This window comes from Pristis pectinata, chromosome 5 (assembly GCF_009764475.1).
Source record: "Pristis pectinata isolate sPriPec2 chromosome 5, sPriPec2.1.pri, whole genome shotgun sequence".
Classification (NCBI taxonomy): domain Eukaryota; kingdom Metazoa; phylum Chordata; class Chondrichthyes; order Rhinopristiformes; family Pristidae; genus Pristis; species Pristis pectinata.
The window spans coordinates 10,115,493-10,139,808 of NC_067409.1; the positions used below are offsets into that span (position 1 = coordinate 10,115,493).

Sequence of the window (24,316 nt, forward strand, 5' to 3'; positions counted from 1 at the left end):
TAAATGGGTGGTCAATATTTAGATGAAACAGGAACATTGAATTCTTCCACGTTACGTAATCCCGTCAACACCCATTTTCCATCTTGGAACCTTTCAGCCTAACAGCACGAACATTAAATTCTTCTTCTCTTCCCTCTCCTAGCCTCTTTTTCCCCTACCTTTTTTCCCTCTCCCTCCTTACCTTTGACCCATCCCCCGGTGGATCTGCTCTCCCCTCCTCCCCCGCACCTGCCCATCACTGTCTCTTATCACTACCCATCACCTCCTTGTGGCCACCCCGCTTCCCCTCTTTTGTCCACCTCTCACTGCTCTGCTTTTCCCTCCTATATATTGGGCTTCCCCTTTTCCTATCTTCAGTCCTGAAGAAGGGTCCTGACCCGAAACGTTGACCATCTGCTTTTTTTCATCTAGATATTCCAGCATCTGCATTCTTTTGTCTCTCCATTCAATATTTAGAACAATTTGAAATTCACAGGTGGCAAGTGTGCCTACTTATTGAACAAAAGGGGCATCAGGGATGCATCAAAGTGTGCAGCGAGGTGCTGTGAGCTTCACTGTAAACTCCTGCCCCTGAACCTGCATATTATGGAGGGACCAAAGCAATCTGCATAGTCACCTGTGGTGTTATCAACTGGCTATCAAAGTTAAACAAATTACTTTAATTAACATGTACATTTTCTGTGGTTGGTTGCTCTAGCCAAGTAAAAGAATAACAACTTGAAATTAAAAGGATTATAGTAGGTAAACAGATAAACGGCATGTTTAATACTGACACATCAGGCAGAAGGCAAGAGGAAAAGACTGATGCAAGTAGGGGTGTGTTACAGTTTCTCTTCCAATAACAATATAGTTAGTTATAAAGCATGAGTCCTAAATGTTTGTCTGGAAACAAGTTTTTTTGGAATTATGAAAACAAAATGTGTGGAAAACGAGTCCCACCTTCTATTCTAATTTCAGGTACCTGGAAAAATATTACAGCCAATGATTCATGTGTGAAGTATTCTCACTGTTATAACACAGGGAACACTACTGCCATTTTTTTGCAATTTACGGCCCATACAATCACTAATGCTTTATTCAAAGGTACTGCTTATGGTTGAAGAGATAAATATTCAAGCCCTGCTCAAAGTTCAAGATAATATCATGGGATCAATATCGCTCACCCGAGAAGGTAGAAGGGGCCTCAGTTTAGCTTCTCGTCCGAAAGTCAGCATTTCTGACAGTGTAGCAGACCCCTGGAACTGCAATGGAGCGTCAGCATAGGTTTAACCCTGAAGTGGGATTTGTATCCACACCCTTCTAATTTCGAGGAGAGAGCACGGCAGTGACCTAGGGCTGGCAGTTCGCCAAAATGATGCAGATGCACAATGTCTTTACACAAGAAAGACTTCCTCAGAGTCCTTGAACTATTTCACATCAGCTCTGAAGTGGCTGGATTGTAGACTCCTGTCCAGCTGCCTTTGCGAATCAGCAGCAACTTGGATGGATAATTCTGAATAGGCAACAAGTGGCCAACCACAGCAGGTCTGCCATCTACATCAGGGTTGCTGCTAGGAGTACAAGTTCAACAGATCAATAGTTAAAAGTGCAAGCCCCCAAACTGAATCTGAAGATAGTTTTCCCACAACATTATATAAACATGGGAGAAACAAAACAGTCGAGGATAATGAATGCTGATTCTATCCTTAAATGGTCCTTTGCATGGTGATTTCACTTCCTTTCAATTCAGAGCTAGATTCTCCTTTCTCAGGCACTCTGGTACAAGAAACATTAACAGCCTTGTTTTGCCACTTCTACAAGTACACAAAACTTTTAATTTCAATACAGAAATGAGCTGGTGTACACAGATTAATGGGTAGAGAGAAACAACAACAAAATCCAATGGACAAAATGGATCAATGCATAAAAAGGCAATGACTTGCCTCCGCATAATGAACTTAATTGTCCTTTACTTCTACATTCATTTAGATTTATCAGCTGTACCCAACAACTAAAGTTTACAATTGAAAATATGAACTGGAGTTTGGGTTCAAGACATCAACAGCTTCAAGGGTATCCTGTCAGTTCTGTGTAGCTACAGTATTGTTAGATTGAAAGTACTGCATTGGTTTAAATATTACTTTATTTAAGCCTTAATGTTTCAACTCTGGATTTCTAGTATCCAAAAAAAAATTTGCGATCAGCTACAAAGTCTCAAAAGCTTTCCTTCTTAAAAAAAAGTTTTAAAAAATTGTCATTTAATAGTCAGCTGAATAAAAAAGTACAGTATTTACATCAAACTCCTCCCAAGATAGGATCTGGATGTAGGTGGTCATTCAGACAACTGGATTTTTTTCTTTAGGAGAACCAAATCATACTACCATTCCTTTATCGTATACCACTTTCTCTTAGCCTGGATGGAGTCACTTTCAGGTAAAACCATACCCGCTGCTGATCATTCTAACAAAGAACTTGACCCCGTAACCCTGAAATTGTCCCTACTTGCCCTGCTACCTGGATTTTGTTCGCTTTCCAGTTAAAAGTATCATCTCTGCTGGATTAGCTCTGATAGATGTAGCACCGCTAATTAAACTGAATAAAACGTACAAACATAAATACTGAGAACAGTCAATCTGGGGTACAATTTACATTTAGCTTACAGCTGGGGATACAGCTTGGTGCCAAGACAAGCAATGAACCTGCTCTTTGCACATTCCCTTTTGATTCCATTCAGCCACCCTACTTCACAAAGGAGCCATCGAGACTGCTGACATTTAGATGCCATCGAAAAAATGCCTGGAATGTATGGAAACACAATTCACAGTGACAGATAACATCACATGTCGTAAGGAGACTACGGCAGCTAGTGTGGTGCCCATGCAGACATATCTGAGAAGGCAACAATGTGTTAGGAACAAATAAAGTGACACCTACTGGATGAGGTGGTTATGTCCATTATCTGGAGCATTTATGTATTTTACCTTGCACAGTGTATTAACCCACACTATAAATCTATCATAACCTGTGGCCTGCCCATTAAGACAGTGCACTGGGATTGTTTAATTTACATTCTGCATTCTTTCTAAATTATATAACATTGGAAATGCCCGCATCATTTGGCGCCTTTCCCCACACAGGATTAAATTAATCAACGAGCTGGGTCTGAAATGCAGCGGTGCAAGGGGCGCTGTTACTACTCTTTTTACCCAGTACAGGGAATGAAATTAGGCGCGGAGGGAAAGTTCAGAATGAAACTATTGGCTTCTACGAGTCAAGCCCTTTGCTTCCTTGAAAGGACATCACGTTGACTTCTGCCGATAATGAAGTGTCAGGTCCCCTCCGCTTTTCCAAATGAAGTGCTTCACTGTCCGCAGATCCATGTTTGGATCAAGCACCTGCAACAAGGTTTAGAGAAGGTGGTGCTGTCAATTAAAACATTCGATAACGCTCCGACACATTAAGAACTGTGGTGGCAAGGCCTATTTGGATGCATCATGGTACGGCAACTGGTATTGGTATTGGTTTATTATTGTCACTTGTACTAATGTACAGTGAAAAACTTGTCTTGCATACTGATCATACAGGTCAATTCATTACACAGTGCAGTTACATTGAGTTAGTACAGAGTGCATTGACATAGTACAGGTAAAAACAATAACAGTACAGAGTAAAGTGTCACAGCTACAGAGAAAGTGCAGTGCAATAAGGTGCAAGGTCACAACAAGGTAGATTGTGAGGTCAGAGTCCATCTCACTGTATAAGGGAACCGTTCAATAGTCTTATCACAGTGGGGTAGAAGCTGTCCTTAAGTCTGGTGGTACGTGCCTTCAGGCTCCTGTATCTTCTAACTGATGGAAGACGAGAAGAGAGAATGACCCGGGTGGGTGGGGTCTTTGATTATACTGGCTGCGTCACCAAGACAGCAAGAGGTAAAGACAGAGTTCAAGGAGGGGAGGCTGGTGTCTGTGATGGGCTGGGCTGTGTCCACAATTCTGCAGTTTCTTGCGGTCCTGGGCAGAGCAGTTGCTGTACCAAGCCGTGATACATCCAGATAGGATGCTTTCTATGGTGCATCGTGGTGCATCGGTAAAAATTGGTGAAAGTCAAAGGGGACAAACCAAATTTCTTTAGTCTCCCGAGGAAGTAGAGGCGCTGATGAGCTTTCTTGGCCGTGGCATCTACGTGATTTGACCAGGACAGGCTGTTGGTGATGTTCACTCCCAGGAACTTGAAGCTCTCAACTCTCTCGACCTCAGCACCATTGATATAAACTGCTCTGCCCAAGGCCGCAAGAAACTGCAGAGAGTTGTGGACGCAGCTCAGCACATCACGGAAACCAGCCTCTCCCTCCATGGACTGTCTGCATTTCGCTGCCTCGGTAAAGCAGCCAACATAAAGACCCCACCCACCGCGGACATTCTCTCTTCTCCCCCCCTCCCACCGGGCAGAAGGTACAAAAGCCTGAAAGCACATACCACCACGCTCAAGGACAGCTTCTATCCCACTGTTATAAGACTATTGAACAGTCCCCTAGTACGATAAGATGGACTCTTGACCTCACAATCTACATCATTATGGCCTTACATCTTATTGTCTGCCTGCACTGCACTTTCTCTGTAACTGTAACACTTTATTCTGCATTCTGTTATTATTTTTCCTTATACTATCTCAATGTACTGTTGTAATGAAATAATCTGTATGGATGGCATGCAGAAAAATGTTTTTCACTGTACCTCAGTACATGTGACAATAATAAACTGATTTACCAATTCAGCTAGTAGAGCTACTGACTCCCAGCTCCAGCAACCTGAGTCCAATTCTAACCTCTGGGGCTATCTATGTGGAGGTTGCATGTTCTCCATGCAACTGTGGGTTTCCCCTGGGTATTCCAGTTCCACCCACATTCCAAGACTTGCAGATTGGTAGGTTAAATTGGCCAATGCAAAATTAGCCCTGATGTAGGTGGGTGGTAGAATTTGTGATGGGAACATGGGGAGAATAGGTTACAGGGAAAATTAATGGGGGTGGGGGGTAAAATTATTCTGTGATGGGCAAATGTCATTAGGGCCTTTGGAAAATCACCAATTAAATCATAAATACCAAAGCAGGTGCCCAGTGACTGATGGTAGGCTCCTAACTTCTAATGAGAAACAGCAACAACATTTCTACTGAGCAAATTTGAAAAAGAAATGTCTCAAAGCCCTTCACACAATGACCGTATTGTGCTAAGAGTGATCAAATGAAACTATTTTGTAATTTTAGGTGATAGAAAAGGGCAAGCAAATCTCAATCTTGAAATTTTTAAATTGCATCAGAGTCACAGAAGTGGGCAGATAGATTTCTAATCCACCTTTGACCATCTGATCCAGACAATGACTGTGGGATTATTATTGGCCTTGTTATCAGGATAAGAAACCCTTCTTTGCTTCCTTGAATGTGTTTGGTTTCCTTCACATGCTCACTTCCTTCAATCCAAGGGGATAAAGGGGCCTTGATTCGATAACTCGCCCAGGAGTTCTTACTTCCATTCTCTCAGTATTATAGTACAGTGCTAGCCATTGTTATGTGGTCTAGTATGTGGAGCAGGTCTTAAACCAATGATCTAGAGGAACCCATGGCCTCAGTAGGCAAGGGTGTACCAATGAACCATGGTTAACAGCTTCTATTATCATGAGCTGAGACTAACCAACTACAGACTAGGCATCAGCTAACCTGATCTTGGCAGAGAAGTTCGATCTTCTCCTCGGCTAGCACAGCAATATCTTCTTCCTTGTCCTGTTCTCCAGGTTTCTCATTGTTTGAAGAGCTTGTTGTTTGCGACTCATTATCCAGGTTGATGATCTTCTCGTAAACATGCTCCATCACCTTTCGAACCTGTAGCATATCACTGGCCGATAAACGATCCCTAAAGCATGGTTGAAAGTGAACAGTTTATAAGAGTTGTTTTCATTGCTATTAATAGGCAGGGTGCAACACAGTAATAAATCAAGAGACATTACAAAAGAAAATGAAATCTAAAATAAAAGCCAGTCTAAATTTATAGTGGTACCTAAAAGGTGAACTGTTTAACAACTGGGGTCTCTGACCCAACAACAGATTATCTCCTCATCATAATATTTAAAACTTTTTGGACACTTTTCATTTTAGATGTCACTACACCTACAGCTACTCCTGCATTTCATTTTTATTTCTTAAATAATCACATTCATGCTCAAAGCTTTAATGCACCTAAAAGCTGTATTTTGCTTTAAGTATCGAAAGAGATTTATAACAATGGCCTGAATCTTGTGCCCAGCTGCTCATCATCCAGTTGCTTCCCTGACTAAAAGTTTTGGCCTCCAAGATTTTGTATCTATGCGTAGGAATCTCAAGCTTTGTGTTAAAAGTTAAATGTTCCACATAGAATTGCAAACTTCTTTGCAGAAATGTTGGCCCAATGTTCATTAACAGAAGTAAGAGGGTAAATTCATTTTTCTTATTCACTCCTGTTTGCAGGTCACAGCAGTGTCAAAGAAAACAGATTTGGGGCAGATATAGATGGGCAATAAACAAAGCCTTCCCTAATGTCACTTGGATCTCGAGGATTCACACTGTCTAACAAAAGTACAAAGTCAAGTTGACCAAAAGGTTTTCAATTCAATTTCAGAATCAGGTTTATTATCACTGACATATGTTGTGAAATTTGTTGTTTTGTGGCAGCAGTATGGTGCAAGACACAGACATAAAAATTACTATAAGTTACAAAAATAAATAGTGCAAAAGAGGAATAACGAGGTAGTAATTCAATCCTAAAGCTTCTAATAATCCTGATCTGATCAGTTTTCAAATCTCAAAATGCACCACTGTTTTACAAATTCAAATGTAAAGACACAAACGTGATAGTATTTCTAAACTGCTGCTGGTCTTTCTAGGTGGAACTTGGCAAAGCAGAGCCCATATGTATGAGCTCACCACAAAGAACCCAAATACTAAGAACATTTTGTTCCCAGGATCAGTATTAAATTCACGCAAGAAATGTTATAGTGAAGGCAACCATGGGAGCTGCTGTGGATCACTGAAATCAGAATTAGCAGTTTAAGTTTACCTGGAACAGTTGCAGAGAAATAATCAGGAGTTAAAATATGTGCATTTTACTTGGATTTCACTGAAGAAAATAGGCTAATAATCCCCTCAGAAATGTTTTAGCACACCACTTGTGGTTAAGAAGTCAGTACTTCAAAAGAGAAAGCTTAACTACCTTATCAAGGCAATTAATGGTGAGCAATAAATGTGACTTTGCCTGTGATGTTAACATCCAAGATTAACCATAAGAAAAACCTCATTATATATTTCTAATCAACCTATAATAGTCACATTAAACATTGAAAGGATAATATAGGATCAAGTTCACCAGGTATTTATACAATACCAGATTTCCAATTGGTACTGTATTACATTACAAAATGCACCTCTTTGATATCTTAAACACAATGCTCACTGCAAGAACCCAACAGTCTAAGACTCTCATATGCTGAATACCTCTGATCTATTTGACGTCCAAAGAACAAAAGAACTAAAGAGGGAGTTGCTCTCAACTCCAAAGCAGGGTCAAATTAGCTGCTGAAGGGAAATAAATGTCATTCAGAAGAGCTCTTTAATGAAATCTACTTACTTCTTAAGTGTTTTTGCTCCCGAAGAAGAATGAGGTTGGAGGTAGAATGGGATTTTGTTGAATTTCGGCATGTTCTTCTGAAAAAGGAGAACCAGAAAAAATAAGAAGGTACAAAAATGCCCACAGCCACCACAGCAACAAAGAAATCTGGTGGCAGTAACCAATATAGGGTGATGTTTAATCCGAGTTATTTATTGGAACATGCGACTAGCATTGCTTTATTGCTAAAAACTTCAATTAAAAATTACCACTGCCAGATTTTCCATCAGTTTGGCTGAATCATTTGATATTATTAATGTAATAAATATTTATTTGATATTATTAATGAGTACTAAGTGTGGCATTATACAAACTTTAAGAAAGTAATTAAGTACAGTGGGGGGTGGGGGGGTGGAGAAGTAAGTATCAAGATACAAGACAAGAGCAGAACTGTCAGCAGTTCTGGTCGTCTAATCACATGGAAGCCGCAGTTCCCTTTGAGACAAACTTTAAGGAAGCAGAGTGCTTGCTGTTCAGCCTCAGAGAAATAAAGAACTAGGAAAAAGTTAAAGAATAAAATCTTGTTTAACATCTTTGCAAATGATAACCTGATTTGGGATGATGGCAACTTATGCAATTATTAGTTATTTACCACGGCGTCCTCATTTAAAAACAAGAATTTAGTCACAGTAACACTGAAGATTCTGGTGCTCCATTGAATCCTGTCCTTTCCCACCACATTCTCCCACCAGCTGCACTATCCCGGCTCACTCGATTCTATATACTGCAACTAAAGTTGAGTTTTTGGAACTCAGTATTAGCAGCACCTGCAGCTGTGCAAACCTGCCTCCTCAGCCTTACAAAACACTGGTTTGGCTGCACTTGGTTACAAACACTGGTTAGGCCATACTCGGAGCATCGGTGTGCAGTTCTGGCCACCATACTACTGAACAGAGAACAGTACAGTATTGGACAGGCCATTCGGCCCATGATGTTGTGCTGATCTTGATGCCAATTTATACTAAATGTCCTCCTCTTGTGTATCATCCATTTCCCTCCATTCCCTTCATATTCATGTGTCTATCTAAAAGCGTCAAACTCTACCAAACTGTCTGCTTCCACTACTACCCCGGTAACCCATTCCAGGCACCTACCACTCTCTGCGAAAAAAGCTTGCCCCTCACGTCGCCTTCAAATCCCCCCTCCCCCAAACAAACCTTAAAAGTATGTCCTCTGGCGTTTGACATTTCTACCCTGGGGAACAGATTCTGACTGTCTACTCTATCTATGCCTCTCACAATTTTAAATACTTCATTCAAGTCTCCCCTCAGCCTCCAACGCTCTAGGGAGAATAAACCAAGTTTGTCCAACCTGGAAGAATGGAGAGAGTGCAACGGAGATTCACCAGGATGTTACCTGGACTGGAGGGGAGTGATGACCTGATAGAAATACATAAAACTAATGAGATGCATAGATAGGGTAGGTAGTCAAAATCTTTTTCCCATGGTGGGGATATCAAGAACAAGGCAGCACAAGTCCAAACTAAGAGGAAAGAGTTTTAGAGGGGTTCTGATGGCAAACCAACACACTCACACATACACAGATTGGTTGGCCAAAGGAGGTGGTGGAATCAGATACAATTACTATATTAAGAGGCATTTAGACAGAGACTTCAATAAGCAAGGCATAGAAGGACACAGTCCTAATGTGGGCAAATGGGATTAGTGCAGATGGGCAAAAAGGTCGTGGTGGGTTGAAGGGCCTGTTTCAGTGCTGGATAACTCTATGACCATGACTAAAGGGATTGATTAAAGAAAACCCAAGTTAGTTATTATCTGATGAACATCAGGCAAGGAGAGGATCTGATCTGGCTGCAATGCTCTTCACAGTCAATAGTCTAGACTAAAAATTCAGTGGAGGCATCAAGGAATGAGGTCTCTGTAGAACCAGATATCTTTTACAAAAAGCACAAATTCTGACATCTTTTCACGATTGTGAAAATGTGTGAGATTTAACAAGGCATTCAAGCCTATGGAGTGATTTTTCTTTTGTTCTTGACCTTAAGACCTTGCACTCAAAAGCTAGATTAAAAAAAAGTTTGAAGTTATATTCACTCAGAGTTTGGATTCCAATTTCTGATCATGTGTGGTACTGCTACTGAACTCTTGAATTTGGAATAAAAATCATGCTTAGCTCCTCAAGGTTAAATTAGTGAGGTACAAGTAATCAGAACATTGCAGTGAAACCGCCTTGAAGATAAAGTAAATATTATTTAGTGCTCCAAGGCACCAAGAACACTTCTGTGCAGGCGGGTGAACTGAATCAGATGAGCACTTACGTCTACGGTGATGTCGATGACCCACTGAGGCACAGTTTCATTCAGAAGCATGGACTCTGTTTCACCCCCTGCATCTCGACACAAAAGCCTGCAAAGAACAATTTCGTAAAATGCTATTGTCTTTGCTGGCTGATTTAAGAATAGGGATGGTGAGAAAACTGAAAGGCAGATGGAATGTGTGTCATCAATATTCAAAAATTTACTCAACAAAATACACACCATTGAATGACTAAAGTACAAATAAGATTGCATCAATACCAGATTTAATGTTTAATCCTTTCTAGGCCCAACTGGCATCTACAATGTGATACAGAATGAAGCACAGTGGTTATGATGATGGACTAGTAAACACGATTCCAAGTTTTCTAATTCAGGAGAAACTTTTTTTATTATCCAAGGAATGGTGAGAATGTGGAACTTGCTACCACAAAGTGGTTGGAGTGAGCAATAGATGCACTTGAGACTGAAAGGGTAAATGAGGGCAAATTTGTTTATTATTGTCACATGTACTGAGGTACAGTGAAAAACTGTTTTGCATGCCATCCTTAAATATCATTTCATTACAACAGTGCATTGAGGTAGTACTAGGGCAAAACAATAACAGAATGCAGAATAAGGTGTTACAGTTACAAAGAAAGTGCAGTGCAGGTAGACAATTAGGTGCAAGGCCATAATGAGGTAGATTGTGAGGTCCATTTTAGAGAACCATTCAATAGTCTTATAACAATGAGACAGAAGCTGTCCTTGAGTCTGGTGGTACGTGCTTTTAGGCTTTTGATTCTTCTACCCGATTGGGGGGCGGGGCGGAAAGAAGAGAGAATGGGGTCTTTGTGGGGTCTTTGATTATGTTATCTGCTTTACCAAGGCAGTGAGAAGTGTAGTCAGAGTCCACAGAGCGTAAGAAGGGAATAGAGGTCCGCCCTGATAAATTTAGAGGGGAGAAAGTGTGGCTGCAGCACAAATGCTGGCATGACCTGGTTGAGCTGAATGTCCTGTGTCTGTGCTGCACGTGTTACATAGGTCAAAGCTGGGCTAAAAAAATCCTGTTGATTACCATCAGTCACCTTCCCTGAGCTGACAGGTCAATACTTCTTTAAGAAAAACAACATTTGAAAGCAGCAGTGAGGATGACAAGGGCACAGGATGTACACTGTAGGAATTTAGTCCATCACCTTCTGGTTTAGCCACTTTACTGCTGACCGAGACCCAAGGCTCAAAAGCTGCTAAATTAAGCCTGTGGCAGAGAAACAAAACCAAGAAAAATCTTTGTCCTCAATTGACCTGCTGCAGATGCATCCATAGAAGAACTAGTGGGAACAACTACAAAATGGTTCTTGGGGAGACAAGGTACAGGTTTCCTACCAGGGACATCCACCATCCTGCTATGTAACACAACCTCCAATGATTAAGTGCACCAGAAAGAGCCAAAGCTTGCTGTCATAGGTCAGGCCATACAATGTAAAAGTTGGGGCATTACGTTGCAACTTTACAAAACACTGGTTAAACAACACTTGGAGTACTATGTGCAGTTCTGGTTGCCACACCATAGGAAGGATGTGATAGCACTGGAGTGTGTGCAGAGATTCACCAGGATGTTGTCTGGATTGAAGGACTTTAGTTATGATAGGCTGGGCTTTTATTTCCTGCAGTTAAAAAGAGGCTGAGGGAATGATCTGATAGAGGTATATAAAATTATAAGAGGCATAGATAAGGTAGATAGACTCTTTTTCTCATGGTAGAGGTATCAAAAACAAGAGAGCACAGGCTTAAGGTGAGAGAAATGAGTTTAAGAGGATTTTTTTGAGGGGAAAAGTTTTATTTTACATAGTGTAGATACTTAGAGCTCACTGTTAGAGGAGGTGGTGGAGTCAGATACAATCTCTGTGTTAAGAGACATTTAGACAGACACTAGAATAGGCAAGGCATAGAAGGATATGGTCCTAAAGCAGGCAAATGGGATTAGAGTGGACAGGAAAAATGGTTGGCACAGGTACAGTGGGCTGTGCAAGTCCAACTATGGAAAATTTGATATTGAGCCCTGAAGGTTGCAACGTGCCTGGACAGAAGATGGGGTGTTGTTCCTAGAGTTTGCATTACCATAGAACCATACAGCACAAAACAGGCCCTTCGGCCCACCATGTTGTGCCATCCATCAGACCACCCTCACACTACCTAACCCCTTCCTCCCGCATATCCCTCTATCTCACATTCCTCCATATGCCTATCCAACAAGCTCTTGAACCTGTTCAATGTATCTGCCTCCACCACCACCCCAGGCAGTGCATTCCATGCACCAATTCACTCTCTGGGTGAAAAACCTCCCCCTGACATCTCCCCTGAACCTCCCACCCATAACCTTAAAGCCATGACCTCTCGTCTTGAGCATTGGTGCCCTGGGAAGGAGGCACTGACTGTCTACTCTATCTATTCCTCTCAATATTTTATATACCTCTATCATGTCTCCTCTCATCCTCCTCCTTTCCAGTGAATAAAGCCCTAGCACCTTAAGCCTCTCCTCATATTCAATACTCTCCAATCCAGGCAGCATCCTGGTAAATCTCCTCTGCACCCTCTCCAATGCCTCCACATCCTTCCTATAATGAGGTGACCAGAACTGAACACAGTACTCTAAGTGTGGCCTAACTAGAGTTTTGTAAAGCTGCATCATCACCTCGCGGCTCTTAAGCTTGATCCCGCGACTTATGAAAGCCAACATCCCATTGGCCTTCTTAACTGCTCTTTCCACCTGTGAGGCAACTTTCAATGAACTGTGAATATGAACCCCCAGATCCCTCTGCTCCTCCACACTGTCAAGTACCTTGCCATTCACCCAGTACTCTGCCCTGGAGTTTGTCCTTCCAAAGTGTACCACCTCACACTTCTCCGGATTGAACTCCATCTGCCACTTGTCAGCCCAGCTCTGCATCCTATCAATATCCCTCTGTAAACTCCGACAGCCCTCCACACTATCCACAACACCGCCTATCTTAGTGTCGTCTGCAAACTTACTAACACAGCCCTCCACCCCCTCATCTAAGTCATCTATAAATATCACAAAAAGTAGAGGTCCCAGAACCGATCCCTGCGGGACACCACTAGTCACTGCCTTCCAATCCGAGGGCACTCCTTCCACCACAACCCTCTGCTTTCTACATGCAAGCCAATTCCTAATCCACACAGCCAAGCTTCCTTGGATCCCTTGGCCTCTGACCTTCTGAAGAAGCCTACCATGAGGAACCTTATCAAACGCCTTACTAAAATCCATGTAAACCACATCCACCACACTGCCCTCATCAATCTTCCTGGTCACCTCCTCAAAGAACTCTATCAGGCTTGTGAGGCAAGATCTTCCCTTCACAAAGCCATGCTGGCTGTCCCTAATCAGTCCATGATTCTCAAGGTGTTCATAAATCCTATCCCTTAGAATCCTTTCTAACAGCTTACCCACCACAGACGTGAGACTCACCGGTCTATAATTCCCTGGCCTATCCCTATTACCTTTTTTGAACAAGGGGACAACATTCGCAACCCTCCAATCCTCCGGCACCACCCCCGTAGACAATGAGGACTCAAAGATCCTTACCAGCGGTTCAGCAATCTCCTCCCTAGCCTCTCGAAGCAGCCTGGGGAAAATCCCGTCAGGCCCCGGAGATTTATCTGTCTTAATATTATTTAACAACTTCAACACATCCTCCCTCTTGATATCAACAACCTCGAGAACATTACCCCTACCAGCACTCCCTTCCGCATCATCAAGACCCCTCTCCCTGGTGAATACCGAAGAGAAGTACTCATTGAGAACTTCTCCCACTTCCGCCGCCTCCAGGCAAATTCTCCCACCTTTGTCCTTAATCGGACCTACCTTCACCCTAGCCATCCTCCTACCCTTCACATACTTGAAAAAGGCCTTGGGATTTTCCTTAACCCTACTAGCCAAAGCCTTTTCATGTCCCCTTCTAGCTCTCCTCAGCCCTTTCTTAAGTTCCTTCCTTGCTACCCTATATTCCTCACGGGCCCTGTCTGAACCTTGCTGCTTATACCTCACGTATGCTACCTTCTTCTCCCTAACAAGTCGTTCCAACTCTCTCGTCACCCACGGTTCCTTCACCCTGCCATTCCTTCTCTGCCTCACCGGGACATATTTATCCCTAACATCCTGCATAAGATCCCTGAACATCGACCACATCTCCATGGTACATTTTCCTTCAAAAAGGACATCCCAATTTACACTCCCAAGTTCTCTCCTTATAGCCTCATAGTTCGCCCTTCCCCAATTGAAAAACCTCTTGTCCTCTCTGCACCTGTCCCTGTCCATGACAATTTTAAAGGTTATGGAGCAATGGTCACTGTCCCCCAAATGCTCACCCACCAATAGATCCTTCACCTGTCCCGGTTCATTTCCTAAAACTAGATCTAACATGGCATTCCCTCTAGTCGGCCTTTCAACATACTGCGTCAGGAATCCCTCCTGGACACACTTAACAAATTCCGTTCCATCTAAACCTTTGGCACTAAGCAGGTTCCAGTCTATATTTGGGAAGTTGAAGTCTCCCATTATAACAACCCTGTTATTTCTGCTTCTCTCCAAACACTGCCTGCCAATCTGCTCCCCTATATCTCTATTGCTACCGGGGGGCCTATAGAATACCCCTAGTAGAGTAACTGCTCCTTTCTTGTTCCTTAATTCCACCCATACGGACTCTAGAGATGATCCTTCTACAACATCCATCTTTTCCACAGCCGTAACAGTGTCCCTGACCAGTATTGCCACCCCTCCCCCTCTTCTCCCCCCTTCCCTATCCCTCTTAAAACACCGAAAACCAGGAATATTCAATATCCACTCCTCTCCTGACGTCAGCCACGTCTCAGTAATAGCCACGATATCATAGTCCCCCATACTTATCCAAGCCCTCAGTTCATCCCCCTTATTCCTGACACTTCTTGCATTTAAGTAAACACACTTGCAATGGGCCTCATAGTGCAGGAGGCCACAGACTGAAAGAACAGAGAGGGAGTGGGTTGGTGAATTAAAGTGGCAGGCAACTAGAAGCTCCAGATCACTCCTGCAGACAGAGTGCAGGTGTAGCGCAAGAGAACACCCAATCTGTGTTTGGTTTCTTCAATGTAGAGGCCATATTGTGAACACTGAATGCAGTAGACTAGACTGGCAGTGCAAGTGACCCACACTTCACCTGGAAAAGCTATTTGGGTTCCCGGATGGAGGGAAGAAGCGAAAGGATCTGGTGTTGCACCTCTTGCAGTTGCAGAGGAAAGTGTCACATGATGGGGTATTGTAGCGAGGCGCAGGAGAGAGGATCAGAGAGTCCCAAAGGGTGTGATGCCTTTGGAAAGCTAAAATAGGAGGGGAATGTGCATCTGGTGGTGGAATCTTGTTCGTGCTATCTTGTTGGTGCTGGCAGAAATAATGATGAAGGATGATTCACCGAATGCAAGGCTGGTGGGTGGAAGGTAAGGAGCAGAGGAATTTTGTCCTTGCTCTGACCAGGAGGAGAGGGAGTGAGAGCAGAAGTGTGGGAAGTAGATGACATGCAGTCAACGGCTCTGTCCACTATGGTAGAGGGGAAGACATGCTAAGGAAGAAGGGAGACATTCAATTACTGCCCAGTAGGTTACTCTAACGTGATGGAAATGGTCATCGCTGGTGCTACCTTGTGATATTTATGCACCTAAATGATGTTTAATTTGGGTTCTGCCAGAGCCACTCAGCTCTAAAGCCTTGGTACAAAAATAGACAATAAAAGGGTCAATTCCAGATGAGATAAGATGACGTGCATTCAGTCACACACGTCTTACATTTTGTAGATGGTAAGGTGGCTTGGTTAATATTTAAAAGATGCACATGGAAACCTCTAGCTACCTTGTGCCCAGAAGGACCAGAATGCTGGGGTACTGTACAATACCTGAAGAGCGTGCGACCCCCTGCTTCACCAAATATGACTGGAGTGTGCGGTGGCACCTGGAAATATCCATTGCCTTTCTGAATTCTGTTCTCTTGCTCACCGTTAACTAAAAAGGAAAAAAAATATAGATTTTTTAACTTGCCAAGAAATTCAGTCTTTAAAATCAGTCTTTAAAATTTACCAAGTTTCAATGCTATTTGAATATAACAAAATTATGCTCATCAGAAGATGATTTCATAGCTTGAGTGAACTCCAGGGCTGCTTCTGATAATTAGATGGTCAGAATGCTGATGTGGTCAGACAAGTGGGCAAATTCTGTTGACATTTCCATTATTACAGCTCTATAAAGATCTTAAAGCTTTTAAAGCACAGGAGAGCTAGCTAAATACATGCAACAGAAACAATTAACACAAACTCAATTAATTTTAAGTCTTGTGTATGATAGAATTATTTAGGGATATGGAGCCAAGATTATTGGAATAACATCAACCATATTCTCAGTGAATGAAGGAACTGGGTTAAGGGGCTGAATGATCATGAGAATAAGATATTTATTAGTCACATGTATATCGAAACACATAGTGAAATGCCTCTTTTTGTGTTACTGAGAATGTACTGGGGGCTGCCCGCAAGTGTCGCCACTCTTCCAACACCAACATAGCATGCCCACAGCTCCGAACCTGTAATGTCTTTGGGACGTGGGAGGAAACCGGAGCACCCGGAGGAAACCCATGCAGACACGGGGAGAATGTACAAACTCCATACAGACAGTGGCGGGAATTGAACCCGGGTCACTGGCATTGTAATAGCATTACGCTAACCACTACACTATACGAGTAATAGGAACAAGCATAGGCCACATTGAGACTGCTAGAGTCTTCAGTAAGATTATAGCTATTCTAATTTTTTTGCTCAATTCTTATAGCCATTGATTTCCCTGTAGGGTGGACCTCTTAAATTAGAAAATATGAAATTATTCAACATTTGCAGCTTTCTAGAGTAGATTTACAACCCTCAGAAGAAATACCTCTGCATGTGTTTTAAATGGAGGACCCTTTATCTTGAATTTATATCTGCTGCTGCTGGATTCCTCCACAAGGGGCAATGTCCTCATATCATCTACCCTGTTTGGCCCCCACTGATATGTTTCAACTAGAACACTTAATCATTTTTGTCAAGTATTTCGAATACTACAGCTTTATAAAACGTTGGTGAGATTGCACCTGAAATATTGTGTGCAGTCTGGTCGCCATACTATAGGAAGGATGTGATTAAACAAGAGAGGGTGCAGAAAAGATGCACAAAGATGTGCTGGGACTGGAAGGTTTGAGTTACAAGGAGAGACTGGGACTGTTTTTCCCGGAATGAAGGAGGCTGAGGGGTGACGTTATAGAAGTTTATTAAATCATGAGGGGTATAGATAAAGTGGATGGTCACAGTCTTTTTCCCAAGATAGCAGAATCTACAACTAGAGGGCAGAGGTTTAAGGCGACAGGGGAAAGATTTAAAGGGGACCTGAGGGGCAACTTTTCTCCCCCCACACAGAGAACAGTGGGTACATGGAACGAGCTGCCAGAGGAAGTGGCAGAGGTGCGTACAATTACAATGTTTAAAAGACATTTGGACAGGTACGTGAATAGGAAAAGTTTAGTGGGATATGGGAGAAATATGCAGGCAAACGGGACTAGCTCAGGAAGGCACCTTGGTTGCATGGATGAGTTGGGCTGAAGGGCCTGTTTCCATGCTGTATAACTCTATAAAACATCAGCTTTAAAACTGAGCTAGTATCCACAAATTTTTGTGGAAACTTTTAACTTTCCTATATTTTAAAAGCTTTTAAGACCTTTGGAGGAGAACTGCAACAATGTGGATGACAGCAGAATTTTGCCAGTTACCCTTCTAACTCGTCGATATTGTCTGAAATTATACGTTGTATTTCACGCCCACACACAAGCCCATTTGTGCCCCATACTTCTTTCTTCTTTGAAAGACTGATGGCAAGATTCATTTATGCCATTGACATCAGGTGCTGGTAGCACCTTATGCTAACAATCAGGTCTGAACATATAACATTCAGCCAGACCGAACCAACTGAGAGTACTGGCGATCATTATACTCGACTAATATAGCAAACCACAAAACTTAAAAGGACAAAAAAAACTAACACAATTAATGGTTTTGTTCCTTCACCAAATCCCATGCAATGGTATATAAAATATTGAGAGGAATAGATAGAGTAGACAGCTAGCGCCTCCTTCCCAGGGCACCAATGCTCAAGATGAGGGGGCATGGCTTTAAGGTTATGGGTGGGAGGTTCAGGGGAGATTTTTCACCCAGAGTGGTTGGTGCATGGAATGCACTACCTGGGGTGGTGGTAGAGGCAGATACATTGGACAGGTTCAAGAGTTTGTTGGATAGGCACATGGAGGAATGTGAGATAGAGGGATATGCGGGAGGAAAGGGTTAGATAGCGTGAGGGTGGTTTGATGGACGGCACAACATGGTGGGCCGAAGGGCCTGTTTTGTGCTGTACGGTTCTATGGTTTAAGGCAGCTGTTGACAAATTATACGAGCAACCCAGGAAAGAAAATAATTGGTAAAAATCACCTAGACCTGCACAATTTTGGGACAAATCCATCCATGAGGACGGAAATAAAAACTCCCATGTATAAACTATAGACCATTGGTTTAAGAACAAAGGGAAAACTTGAAGCGGTTGCTTCTTCCAGTTGTCTTCATTCCATTCCTACATTTAAAAGATGCATCGTGAAAGTACCTCCCTCTCCAAGTTTAGATCATAGATTGGTTTCAGTCTTGCTCACATTCAAATTCTTCAAGGCTTCTTTTCACCTCCACTCTCAAATGCAACTTACCATTGTTTGACACTAAACCATTGCTCGACACTAAACCATTGCTCGACACTAAACCATTGCTCAATCCCAGTGAATAGGATCATCGTCCCTTTAACTAAACAATTAATAGAAGTTCTTTCTTCGGAGTGGTAATCTGCTTGCAACTGCAATGTTACCTTTTAACTTCAAGTTTTTAATTTTTGAATCAACTACAGTCAAAAGTTTGATAGAAGTCTCTCTAAGATTATCCTGGCACCACACTTTTCACATAGATTTTTAATTAAGAGTGGCACAACTTCTTACAGAACATAGAACATTACAGCACAGTACAGGCCCTTTGGCCCACAATGTTGTGCCGACATTTTATCCTGCTCTATCTAACCCTTCCCTCCCACATAGCTCCCCATTTCTCTATCATTCATGTGGCTATCTAAGAGTCTCTTAAATGTCCCTAATGTATCTGCCCCCACAACCTCTGCAGGCAGTGCGTTCCATGCACCCACCACTCTCTGTGTAAAAAAACTTACCCCTGACATCCCCCTTATACCTTCCTCCAATCACCTTAAAGTTATGCCCTCTCGTGTTAGCCATTGTTGCCCTGGGAAAAAGTCTCTGACTGTCCACTCGATCTATGCCTCTTATCATCTTCTTCCAAAATCAAACTGGATATACTCGCAACGAAATGGCATCAGACAGGCTTGCTGAACAAACAATGCACTATTACATCAGTGAGGGCAGAGCTCAAGTCTGCCTAGTATTTTGAGCTGCCAATGTAGCTATGCTGATATTAGGAGGCTGCTAGTAGTTATTTCCCCTTGACTGGAAGAAATTAGCATCCAATGCTTTGTCAATGTTATCAGTAAAGAGTCAGGCAATAGATGCTCACATCCTATTACTTTAGAGGCTTCAAAGTTGACAAAAAAAAAAGACCTCAAGAGCCTAAACCGGTATACTTGTCATCATGTTGGTATAGATAACATCAACTGTTCAAATTTTAGTCATTTGTACCCAACATGACCAATTTTGATACGAAATACTGACCTATATTCATTTCATTTTCCTCTTCATCCATAGGAATAATGTGTGTTCTTGGCCAATACTCCAACAAAGCCTGAAGCAACAGTCCTCCAAGATTCACTGTAATCAAAATGAAAATAGTCAATAAAAGATAGATTTTAGACAAAAAGTAAATTAGGTTTTTGAAACTATCATCTAAGCTTGTGTATTTAAATGGCATCTAGAACATCTACACTTCTAGATACTGTGAAGTTTCCCTCCTAATAAACATAGGAAAAGACTCATATCATCATGAATATGTCACTTTGACCCTTGAACTTATCCCACTACTCAATTCAATCCCGGGTGTTGAGATTCTCAACTCCACATACAGTCGTTGATCAACATCCAAACAGCACCCTTCAAGTTCAAGTCTTGAAATTTTCAATTGACCTAGCAGGTAGTTTTAGAAAGAGGACAAGCACGAGTGAAAAATCGGTTGCTGATTTCACTTCTAAATGACCTCTAATTTTATTATGCCTTTTTCTCCTTCCCTTGTTTAGAATTCCACAAAGTGTTTCCTGTGATTTATGTTTTGAGAATACTATCATTTTAAGTAATATGAGATCATGCTTAAACATCTAAACTCAAGGAAATGTAACCCACAAGCAAATTGTCCTATAATTTAAAGATTTAGGCCGTAGTCTAACTCTGGGAATTCTGCACTGGACCCTATCCAAAACCGACACCTATTTTCTTCATTGACATCAAAAATTGAATGCAAATAGAATCTGACTAAAACTCTGTTTAACTAAACTTCTGTTTTCAAAGCCCTTTGAAAAGACCAAAAGTCCATGAGAATGTTTGATTACTTTTTGTTCCTGTGTGGTAGATATCAGCATATATGGACACTGAAATCCTTTTGCTCCTGGCCTCACAACATTGATTTCAATTGGTCTTTCTTCTACACAAAGAATTCTATCTGCCATTGTTTTTCTCATTCACTTAGACCGTGCTCCCTGCAATTTTCTCAGTCTCTGTCCTTACATTGGCTCCAAGAGTTATTGAGCCACACAGAACTGAAACTGGCCCTTCAACCCACTGAGTCCACCCATCGACATTGATTTCCTTTAATTCTTTCCATGTTCCTACCACTCAGGGTGGTACAATGGTGCAGCTAGTAAAGCTGCTGCCTCACAGTACCAGAGACCCGGGCTCAATCCTGACCTTGGGTGCTGACTATGTGGTGTTGGCATGTTCTCCCTGCATGCTCCGGTTTCCTCCTTTGTGGGTTAATAGGTTAATTGGCCACAGTAAATTGCCACAAGTGTGTAGGTGGGTGGTAGAATCTGGGAGGAGTTGATGAGAACGAGGGGAGAGTGAAAAAATGGAATTAATGTAAGATTAGTGTAAATGGGTGGTTGATGGTCAGAATGGACATGGTGGGCTGAAGGACCTGTTCCGTTCCCATGTCGTACCTATGACTCCACGACCTGGACACTCAGGCAATTAACCTAAACTTGTAACAGTTTAAGATGCAGGAGGAAACCGGAGCACCTGGAGGAAACCCATGTGGTCACAGAGGGAATGTGCAAACTCTACACAACCAGCACCAGAGAATAGAATTGAAACTGCATCGCTGAAGCTGCGAGAGAGGAGCTCCACTAGCTGTGCCACTGTGCTGCCCTTTGAAAACCAATGATACCTGCACACATAGATGTACACCACTGTTCGTTCATCCAAGATAATTAACAGAGTTAAAAGTTGCTATCCCTCCATTCCAATCAATTCCCAGTGACCAAATTCACTGGATGCCAAATGCACCCAGTGATTCCTGGATGTCACACACAATTGGCATGATTAGTCTCTATTTACTAACATTAAGCAATAAGAACATGATCGTCGTATCTTAACAACAGGCAATATATCTGCCCGCTGCAATTCAATTACCTTTTTCTCTTGGAACCATTTTAAATCTTTGACATAATTTACAAAGAAGTGAAGATGAAATACATTGTCCAGCTCCCTCAAGAGTTGACACGTTGAAAACAAACTCCAGACATCCAGTGGTGCCACAGCACATTGAATTTAAAATAGAGAAACTGGCTTTTCAGCTTGGCCAGGCTGTGCCTGCATTCATAAGAAAGTTTTTGATGAACTAGAATCGAAACTGCTCCAGTTCATGAGGCCATTCAGCCTATCTACTCCGTTCCAGTTCTGTATGAAGTAATCTCATTCAGTCCCATTCTCTCTTTATAGTCTGGCAAATTATTTTTCCCTTATGGTATCCAATTTCCTTACGAAAGCCCTAATCACCTCTACTGCCAGCAACCTAACAGACAGAAGACTGCAGATTCTAACCACTCTGTATTAAAGAAAAAGTTGTCCCATTGTGTCATTTGCTTTGAATCTGTTCCCCAGTGTCCTAGAACCCATCTGTGAAAAGAAAAAAGTTATTCTACCTAGACTCACCATGACCTTGTACCGAGTTCTCACAGATCTCCTCTACACCTATCTTACTGCGAGGAGAACCCAACTTCTGCAGATACTTTACTGTCACATTCCCGGGAACCATTCTGCACTCTCCAAGACCTTCACACCTTTCCTTAATTGAACTCTACACTCCAGATGTGGCCTAACCAGTACTTTACAATTCTTTTCAGCTGTTAGGTGAGAAATCAGCAGAGCCTTGTATTATCTTCAAGCAACACCCCATGAAAATGAACAGACATATTTCAATGCTATTGGCACAGAATTATGTAGTTTCAATGCTTGAACAGCTCATTTGGCCCCATTCCAGATAAGATTTACCTTAATCCTATGTCCATACTCCTCTCATATCGTTCAATATGTTTTAATTCCCTTGTTAATAATTTGGCTTCAATAACTACTTACAGTAATACGATATAAATTGCAAACTCATTGTATGAAAAATTCTCCCAGCTTGGTGTCTGATGTGTAGTGTATTGAAATTTGATTTAAGAAAACAAAATGTTTAAAATTTTCCCAGGTTACAGTCACTCTGGGCTTTTGTTGGAAAATTTCAAAGAATAAATAACTTCAGTTGTTTGAAATTTGCCTGCCCTAACAATGAAAACATTGAGCCGGGTACTGAAATATAATGATTATGTCACAAAAGCAGAACAATTCTGGTACTGCAAATCTGAAATTTTAAACAAAATCAGAAAATGCTGTAAATAGGCCAGGCACCATCTAGATAAGATATTTTTATTAGTCACATGTACATCGAAACACATCTTTTGCGTAGAGTGTTCTGGGGGCAGCCTGCAAGTGTTGTCACTCTTCTGGTGCCAACATAGCATGCCCACACTCCTAACCTGTATGTCTTTGGGATGTGGGAGGAAACTGGAGCACCTGGAGGAAACCCACGCAGACACAGGGAGAACGTACAAACTCCTCACAGACAGCAGCCAGAATTGAACCCGGGTTGCTGGCGTTGTAATAGCGTTACGCTAACCACTACACTACCGTGCCAGAGAGAGAAACTGAGTTGGAGCCTCAGTTCTCATGTAATGGTGTCGACCTGGAGCATTAACTCTACTTCTCTTTCTGACAGAAAGTATTTTCAGCAATTTTTGTTTTTATTAAATGTTACTGCACTAACAATCCATTCAAGCAGGCTCAAATCCCATCAAAGCAGCTTTGGAATTTGAATTTTGTTTAAAAGCAACTTAAAAATTGGTAACTAGGTGACCATGAATCTGCCCCACTGTCAACAAAAAAAAAATTTCGCTCAAACATTCACATTAGAAAGCAAGGAATCGAGCTGCCCTTATCTACTCTGGCCTGTATCTGACATTCATTATCCGCATCATAACCATCCCCAGTTGCGACAAATTTCTATAAAGAAAAGCAGGTCAAGGAGCCAGCCCATCACCACCTCCTCGGTGTGACTGGGAATGGGCAATAATTGCCAGCCTTGTCTGCAACGCCTACAATCCAAGAAGGAATAATAGAAGAATTCCCACCAGTTCTGCCATATGTCTGGCAGGTTTACAAATTCTGCCTTGACTAGTTCATTAGTTCTCTGCAAGACACTGCTAACACATGAAAGCAAAAAGGAGAAAACTTTCTGTAAAACTTATCTGGAGATATAGCTCAAGAAAATAAAACAATATTCTCAGTAATTAACTTCTAGGTCAAACAATGAAATTCTTGCATTCTTCTGGAAGCATCAATTATTTTTCCAAACAGACTGGTATTGTCAGTGAACTTCTGAACTCAAACTCAACAGAATGCAAGTCTGATTTGTTTCTCTCCACATCAGCAACGGGCCATTTAGAATTAAATGTCAGTTAATGAGAAATGGCTTCAGATGGCACCGAAGGAAAAATGACACATTGGGGTTGCTCTCGTGTCTGAAAATATTGAAGCCAGAAGTTTGTTAGGCTACTTCTAGCAGGTATCTGGACACAGGGTGTAGTCAAACTCCAGCTCAGTCTGAAGTGACACACTGCTAACCTTGTTAGTGCTTTAAATGTGTCATACACCCTTTTTTTAAAAAATGTTGAGAGATTCCCACACTCATGCCAAGTTCATGCTCAGGGAGCTCAGCTGCAGCCACTAGTTTCTCTTTGGG

General features: G+C 42.0%; 1 protein-coding gene across 1 annotated transcript in view; it reads right to left on the minus strand.

The window, feature by feature from the left end:
* Positions 1-734: 734 nt before the first annotated feature.
* LOC127570812 (WD repeat-containing protein 48) overlaps positions 735-24,316 on the minus strand; it is a 68,620-nt gene continuing 45,038 nt past the window's right edge. Inside the window, exons 14-19 of the mRNA XM_052016661.1 lie at positions 19,762-19,857; positions 15,869-15,974; positions 9,948-10,035; positions 7,631-7,707; positions 5,692-5,884; positions 735-3,374 (exon numbers count right to left, since the gene is read on the minus strand). Of these exons, the coding sequence (XP_051872621.1) occupies positions 3,279-3,374; positions 5,692-5,884; positions 7,631-7,707; positions 9,948-10,035; positions 15,869-15,974; positions 19,762-19,857 (656 nt within the window). The 3' untranslated portion in view covers positions 735-3,278. The remainder of the gene's footprint in view (positions 3,375-5,691; positions 5,885-7,630; positions 7,708-9,947; positions 10,036-15,868; positions 15,975-19,761; positions 19,858-24,316) is intronic.